Source organism: Thermobia domestica, chromosome 2 (genome assembly GCF_964235325.1).
Source record: "Thermobia domestica chromosome 2, izTheDome1.hap1.1, whole genome shotgun sequence".
Lineage (NCBI taxonomy): Eukaryota > Metazoa > Arthropoda > Insecta > Zygentoma > Lepismatidae > Thermobia > Thermobia domestica.
The window spans coordinates 282,869,310-282,878,113 of NC_137455.1; the positions used below are offsets into that span (position 1 = coordinate 282,869,310).

An 8,804-nucleotide genomic window follows, 5' to 3' on the forward strand; every position below is an offset into this window, starting at 1 on the left:
TTACAACGTTGTGAACAGCCAGTTCCAGCTTATGACCCATGCAGTGAAACACGAATAAATTGGTGTCTAATTCTCGTTGGAGTAAAGAAACAGCACCATTTACTTCGCCTTGCATGCTATTTGTGCCATCAACACAAACTGCTATAAGTCTTTCCCGTAATATCATTTTGGAAAGATTCATACTTTCACATATTTTAACTACGGAATCACAAACCTCTCTACCTGTTGTTACCTATAACTCAAATAAACCTAAAAATATATTGCTACACCCTGATTAACTACAGTACGGATATACACAATGAGAACAGATTTAAGAGACACAGTGGAGGATTCGTCCATCATTAGCCCGAAGGGTTCATCGGAATTCGCAAGATACTGGGTCATTTTTCGTTCATTTCTGTAGCTACAAAGTCAATATTGAACACGTAACATTAGAGTAGAGAACTTGTTCGAGGTTCATTCCATTTATTACTTACTATTTAATAAGATGCACGGTAAACGACAGACGATTTTGGGCAATAACACAGGCAGTTCTAAATATCACAGTTGTCTTTTTAACACGAATTTCATTCACAATTAACACGTAAGCCTCTTTCTTTGTGCATCGGAATTACTTGTCTTTTAATCGTCAGGAGCTTTTCCTTAATTAAAATATAGTCTAATATCCATTTCCTTATGTTCTTTTTAAGGTGCTTGTCAACGAAGGGACTACAAATTCACACCTGCAGTGACTGCTCATTGATAACTGAAAATGTTTATTTATTATTATTATTATTATTATTATTATTATTATTATTATTATTATTATTATTATTATTATTATTATTATTATTATTATTATTACTGTGCTACTCAGATGAAGTATGATAATCAGTGGTATCAGCTGCAAGATTTTTCTTCGGGAAACAATTCTATAAACAAGACCAGCATAGCTCGCGACAATAAACATACTAAAAAAGTAAAGAATTGTTACTAAAATATGGAGTTGAATTATTGTATTTTAAAACAGATTGTATAGCCTAAGAAAGGTGGAAAATATCTTCCCAGGATGGGAAGATTGAATTAAACCTAGAGACAGGGAAACCAAAACTTAGAAGGGGGGAAATTCCCAGGCTTCCCTGGCTACAAATAAATCCCTGGCTGTTCATAGTGTACATTCAAGGAAGGTATTTCGCGGGTATAATCGTGACATAAAACTGAATTTCAAACAAAATTTCAATACGTAGAGCGAAAACATGGATATGTGAAGGAGATAAAGTGTATATGCATACAAGATTCAACTTACACAAGAGTTGAAGCCTACAGATCATGGAAAGAGACATCAATTTGCTCAATGGGTATTGGCTCGACAAGCGGAGAACGAGAACTTCACGGCAAGAATAATTTTCTCTGATGAGGCACACTTCCATCTCAGTGGGTACGTCAATAAGAAGAACTGCAGAATTTGGGGTACAGAAAATCCGTAAGTGACTGTGGAAGAACAGATGCATCCTGAACGCACGACTGTGTGGTGTGGGTTCTGGGCAGAAGGAGTGATTAGCCCGTACTTTTTTGAAGACGATGAGGAAGCTGGCGTCACTGTGAACGGCGACCGTTATAGACACATGCTTTCAGATTGGTTTCTCCCAGTTTTGGATGAAATGGAAATTGAAAATGACTACTTTTGGTTTCAGCAAGATGGTGCTACCTGTCACACATCCCGTGAAACACTTGGTCTGCTGAGTTTCCTCAAAAAATTATCTCTTTGCGAGGAAATAAAAAATGGCCTGCCAGATCATGCGATCTTACCCCTTGTGACTTTTTTTGTGGGGATTTGTGAAACCTAAAGTGAAACAAACTACAGACAATACAACTACTGAAGGATGAAATTAAGAGGGTTATTAACGGCATCACACCAGATGTTTGTGAACGTGTCATCGCAAATTTCAATGAACGCATTGCTCATTGTCGTGCAGCCTTGGGTGGTCATATGCCGGATACAATTTTTCATACGTAAATGTGAGAAAATCACCTAATGTGTATGTATACATAAATAGGAGAAGTTACTCAATGTGTTTATTAAAAAATTCCATGTATTTTATATTAGTTTTATAGCACTTTAATATTCGTCCCTATTTTCCGGACACCCTCTATATTAGGACTGGCCACAAAGTTTCGGTTCCGACGGAACCGATTCCGAGAGGAACCGGTTCTTGGAGACCCGGTTCCGGAACCGGTTTCAGAACCGGATCTTAGGAACCGGTTCCAGACCTGGACCCGAAAACCCGGTTCCAGAACCGGATACGAAAGCCCCAAACACCCGTAAAGGAGGCACAAAGTTCACCTTCAAAACTGTAAAGAGGGCCACGCGCTTGTGCCCTCCTCGCTCAGACCCGCTTGTGTCCTCCAAAAAACATTTTGGTCCACCAGTTGGTATTTAGTCAAATGAGTTTGCCAGTTTGCCTGTTCAGCCAATGATTTTGCCAGTTGCCCAGTTTGTTTAGCCAAATGAGACAAGGGCCGCCGTCTGGGCGCCTGCCTGTCGCTACCACTATTTCATCTAACACACTGTTCACAGCCTGCCAGCAACTCGGGTTTAGCGTAGGGATGGCTACAAAGTTCCGGTTCCTGCGGAACCGGTTCCGCGAGTAACCGGTTTTTCTAGATACGGTTTCGGAATCGGATCTTGAGGATCGGTTTCAGACCTATATCTGAAAACCCGGTTCCGGACCGGATCTTGGAAACCGGTTCCAGACCTGGTCCGGAACCGAATCCGTTCAGAGCCAAACACCGGTTTCACCTGGAACCGTTCTGGTCATCCCTAACACACACACACACACACACACACAGAAATAGAAAGTCGATTGAGATACGACTCTATGTGAACAATAGAAATTTATCTTACATTTTCTTGCAAACTGATGTATCTTGAGTTACGGCAGTTCGAGAAAAATTTAATTCTCTACAATTGAGATACGATGAACATCAAATTGCTTATTCCACAGTTACATTTAGTAATTTAGATACGGTTATTAAAGAGAACTATAGAGTTTCTAAAGGGGAATTCGGGGCTGGTCTTAACTCAAAAATAGATTTTTTTTTTTTTTTAGATACGACACTTTGCAAACAAAGGGACGATATGTCAATAAGACATAGATACTAGCAGTGAATACACACTGTTAAAAATACTTTCTTAAATCTGAGAAACCATTTCTTATCTGTATACCGAGAATATCTTTCCTTAGAAACAAGAGTTTGAGACTCTCATTAATGAGAAATGAAAAGTAGATTAGGTCGTGTAAAGAGAAACGAGAAAATATACTGTTACTTTCCTTATGAATGATTTTTGCCAAATCTCATTTCTAAGAAAATATAGTCTTGGTGCACAGATAAAAAAACGGTTTCTTAAATTTAAGAAATTATTTTTCACATTGCATCATCAGTGTCGTACGGAGAATTTCATTAACAACTGAAACGCTCCTATCAATAATGGAAGAGAACAATCGTTTTTAGCATTTGATTTTGCTGAAATAATGATACGAATTATTGATAAACTAAACCTGAATGTGGAAATTACCATATTTTCTGCTATAAATTACTAACTTCAATAGCGTAGAAAATTACGTTTTGTATCTTTGTAAGTCTGTTGAAACAAATCAACTTAATAGGATTGTTGTCATTAAATGATTAGTTAATCTGATGTATCCAGATGACTGGTAATGCAACTAAGAACATAATTCATTTTATGAAAATTCCTTCTATAGTAGCAGAAATATATAAATCTCAGCATACTGTGAAACTGAATTCTCTGCTGTTCTTGAGTTGAAGGAGTAACAAAAGCCTTCCTCCGTTTTCTGCACTTTGAACCACTCGCAGCAATCCACAATATAACCCCTAAAGAAACAGGACAGGAATAACTCTCTGCAGTCTGGCATTACCTGAAAAAATAAGTAAAACATAAGTTATAAGAAACATAAATTTTTCTAATATTAAATCAGTACAAATACTTTTATTCATTTACTTATTGAGTTTATAAGTAGAAATATTAAATAGAAGTCCTGAATATCAATAATAAAATTGTAGGTACAAGTTGAACTGGCGGTAAAAGCTTAAAATTAGTTTAATTGGAATTTAATATTGATGTCGGTAGGATACTTAAGAAAACTTGCGTGGAGCAATATTATGTATATATTTAACTATATAAAAATCAATTTCAGAACAATTATTATGAACTAACATAAACAATGATCGCAACCTCTGGAGTGATTATTATGCTTATAGTTGATTATGGTAGCTAAACTATTTCCTGAACTCTCACTGATTAGTCAGCAAAAAGTTACGGGTGTCTTGTCCTGGACCAGAGAGGATTAATTGTCAAAATAAATTTTAGAATAATACCTTCAATCACCCTTTTAATTTGATAAGGATACGTTTGTCCTACCCCTTAAATTTGGAAATTGTCAGAAATAAATATTAGACACGAGTTCAATTCGCGTCAGAAGCTCGTGTGGATCGAATCTAATGTCAATCCACTTCTCATGTAGCCTCACTGCTAATGCGGATGCTAAATTAAACTATAAAAGATATATGTATTTGGTAAGAGGTCCTTGAGAACAGAGTAGGTATCTCTGAAGAGTTAAACGGCCCATCTCATTCCCTTGGGTGGGAAAAACATTGTCAAAAGAAATAATTTGGAAAATGTTGTCTTAATTTACCCTCTAAGATCTGGTTTGTTATGAAATATGATCCCGTGGATAAACGCATTGGCCCTTTCCCTTTAATAGGGCAGTGGTATCATAGTTCACCTCTCAAATTTCAGTACGGCTGTCTCACATCCTTAAATTTGATAATTATCCAAAAATAAATAAATAAATAAATAAATATTGGCAGATGTTGTATAGAACTATGGTACATACATCTACAAATTTGAGGGGTTTGCCATGTACCCATGAATGGAAATAAGTTATCAAAAATTAATGTTTTGGATGGAAGATGTAACTTAATCTTTTAATGTTTTTACTGTATTGCAGCTTATTTACATGGAATATTATAACATTATATAGAATTTTTGCTTTATTTTTACCTGAATAATAGCGCTTTGTTGTCCGTGCACGCCATTTTTAGAACTTCCGTATATATATATATATATATATATATATATATATATATATATATATATATATATATATATATATATATAACTTTTTTATATATCAAAAACGCAATAGTGCGGAAAATTTGCCAATTGATATTGATAAAATATTATAAAAATTTCGTCGCTGAAATCGAATATCTTCCGGTGGCGTATCGCCAAAAAAGATTTTGTGTCTTTATAGGGTATGCAAACCCAGTGTACACACTACTTCTTCTGTTTCTACGGTAAATGAACAAAAGTATTACCTGTATTTCTTACATTAAGAAGTCTATAAAATTTAAGAAATAATTTCTGGGTAATTTAGGCAGACTTGGACCCATAAAATAGCCCATTTTAGCAAAACAAAGTATTGCGTATCATATACTGAACTTGTGTTTTCATATAAGGTTCTAGCATTGAATTAATATGCCGATAAATGTGTCCATTGTTCATAACTTTTCCTTCAACACTTTTTTCTTTTACTCGTACTGCGTTATACAGCTTACCTTCCTCCCCTGCGCAAGAATTCAATTTGGACTAGTCCAACTGATAGCAGTATTAAAAGACATAGTATTCGATAACTTTGTTCGAATGTGGAAGACCATCTTTTCGAGGTTATTTTGCGCTCTTAACATTGCGTTTCAGTGTTTACTTCGTTGTACGTATTTGGTAAGTGTACACTGAGAAAAAAAAATTGTAGGTGGCATACTTAAAAAGATAGGTTACATGCGTAATTCCTGTAGTTTTTGGACTTAACGTACACCAGACGTATAACTGAAAACGCATGTTTTATAATACTTTCTGTATAAGTGTTCCATCTATACGTACTTTCTGTATGAAACAATGTAGGCGGTCAGGATCTCACATACAAATGGACGTATATAGCATATAGCTGACGAAGGTAACATAAGTATATACATGTGATATACGGAAAACTGTTAGATGTCATACATCCTGCAACGGCATGATGTAACATCAAACGGCAGTGCCTATGTATCATACGGATAACGTATGCTCCGTATTGATTTCTATCGTAAGCAAGAGGATACCGTATATTTGTACAATATACCGCTGTCCGGAGAACGGATTTTTCTCAGTGTATAAACAGTTTGTTTGTGTACTGCAAATTAAACTTAACGCAGTTGTTAAGTGTCAAATAGTTTATTTGAGTACTATAAATAAAACTTCATGTAGTGTGTGTGACATCTGTATTTTATACCAATATTGAAACTTTTCGAAGATAAGAACAATATCAAGAACGACTTATCCCGTGTTTGAACATTCAGCTGAGCTTTCAGATGTACAGTTCCTCACAAAATCATATGTAATGAAGCATTATTTTCATTTTATAGAGCTTGAAAAGTGGGAGAAAGGGTATGATACATCTGTAAAGAAGGTGGCGAGAAGCGTTGCTCAGTGTGTGAAATCTGTTTGGGACAAGCCTTCAATCCCTATTATGTTGTTAGAACGTATAGTTTAACTTTTACTTGCCTTGCATGGAAAGTACAAGAAGTTTGTTAAATCTGGGAAGAAGAAGAAATCTTCTGCTAGTTTCCATAAAAATGATATACACCTTAAACAAGATTGTGCTAAGTTGTTTGATATATGTTCCTGTAAATGTCGTGAACTTTCCATGTGCTCATGTGAATTAAGAAAGTGCCAGGGAAGGAATGGACATTTCTGCAAGATCAGAGAACAACACGAGTTGGGAGAATAGGGGGTTGGACTACGAGCAGACTTTAAAACTAATCGCACGCGCTAAAAGGAAATCACGAGAGACCACCCGCCAACAGTGTTCTCACAAATCACAAACGAGTACTTCTAATGAACTCCAGACATCATCTGATGGCGATGAGTCAAGTGTTGATGATTGCCTTGCGAAACAACAGGATATTAGAGAAAAAAGAGGCAAGCAACAACGACATGATCTTAGACCTCTCGTTATAATGGCAGACCGATTTGGAACATCTGATCGTGCAACTGCCTCGATAGCAACAGCTACGTTGCAACCGTTTGGAATAATTGGTCCAGAGAATGCTGTTCAGGTGATAGACCGCTAGAAAATCCGGCGAGAAATGGGAAAGATACGACAAAAGGAAGTGCTAATGGCCAAAGGAAAGGTTCTTACAGGCTTGTACTCTGATGGTCGTAAAGATCAAACTCTATGCAGAAAGAGACTGAGGTCGCTGATACACCGAAACAATTATGGAGGAGCACGTAGCAATAGAAAGGCAGCCTGAGGGAAGTTATATTGGCCACGTCACTCCTCTTTCTGGAAGGGCATAGCATATAGCCCAGTGTTTACTTGCGGAGCTTGAACTACAAAAAACATTTCTACTGATGGCCTCTGTGTTTTAGGCTGCGATGGAACAAACACCAATACAAGTGTACACTAATGAGATATTTCGTTGACTGGAAACAGCTCTCAATAGGCCACTACAGTGGTGCGTGTGTCTTTTACATGTTAATGAGCTACTTTTGCATCATCTTATAAAGCATGTAGATGGTACATCTAAGGGGCGAAATTCGTCTAGAGGTACTGTTGGGAAATTACTGGAAATATGCAAAAACTTGCCAGTTGTTAGTTTTACTTTTATAGATAGTGACGTTTCTGCAGTACATGTGGAAGAGCTTAATACTGATCAGAAGTATCTTTGGTTGATTTCCTAAGCAGCAATAAAGGATGAGTGCTCTCCACAAATTGCTACCTTACACCTTGGTGCTATGTCTCATACACGATGGTTAACCACAGCAAATCGTATCCTGCGACTTTATGTGGCTACATTGAACCCTTCGGAAGTCCTCCAGACCCGTGCCGAATTTGTTGTGAAAGTATACGTTAAATGTTGGTTTTCAGTAAAAAGATACTGTACTTGTAAAGATGGAGCTAAACACGTGTGGCTGATGATAACTTCTTCGAGATACCTACCACAAAAGGAGCAGCAATTGGTTCAAGAAGTAATCCAAAATAATTGTTATTTCGCTCACCCGGAGAATATATTGCTTTCTATGCTTGACGATGAAAAACTTGACGTCAGAAAAGAGGCATGGAGAAAGATAGTCAACGCTAGGGGTGTCATTTAGGGGGACATGGAGGGGCAATTGTCCCCGCTGAGTTTGAAATTTATATAGATTTTATCAATAGAATAATAGTAATTCAGTAAAAAAACGCGAAAGTTTACTTATATTGCAAAATCTGAAATGACGCTCCTGGTCAACGCAAGGGCAAAAGTAGAAAAAAAAGGCAAACTATGCTCTGTAATGAACCAAAAATCTAATTTGGAACGCGAGTATATGGATGGTAGGGTGGGCATGGGGGGGACCGACCTGCACCCACGTCCTCATCGTGAGTCCTGGGTTGTTTCAGCGAAACAAGCAAAGAGATGCAGAAGAAATGTATTTTGTATTAAGTAGATTGTTATTTTGATCAAGTTGGCTATTGTGTGATTCCAAATGTGCCTAAATCATGCTGAAAATATTTCTTAAATTTTATAGACTCCTTAAGTTAAGAAATGTAGGTAATACTTTTGTTCATTTACCGTAGAAACACAAAAGAGTGGTGTGTACATCAGGTTTGCATACCCTATAAAGACATACAATCTTTTTTGGTGATTCACCACCGGAAGATATTCGATTTCAGCGACAAAAGTTTATCAATATCAATTGCCAACTTTCCTGCACTATTGTATTT

At 36.8% G+C, this 8,804-nt stretch overlaps 1 protein-coding gene across 1 annotated transcript in view; it reads right to left on the bottom strand.

Moving 5' to 3' along the window:
* LOC145679443 (sodium channel protein Nach-like) overlaps window positions 1–6,748 on the bottom strand; it is a 46,816-nt gene extending 40,068 nt beyond the window's left edge. The window contains exons 1-2 of the mRNA XM_081750024.1: window positions 6,605–6,748; window positions 3,772–3,917 (exon numbers count right to left, since the gene is read on the bottom strand). Coding sequence (XP_081606150.1) covers window positions 3,772–3,917; window positions 6,605–6,748 — 290 coding nt within the window. The remainder of the gene's footprint in view (window positions 1–3,771; window positions 3,918–6,604) is intronic.
* Between the last annotated feature and the right edge of the window lie 2,056 nt (window positions 6,749–8,804).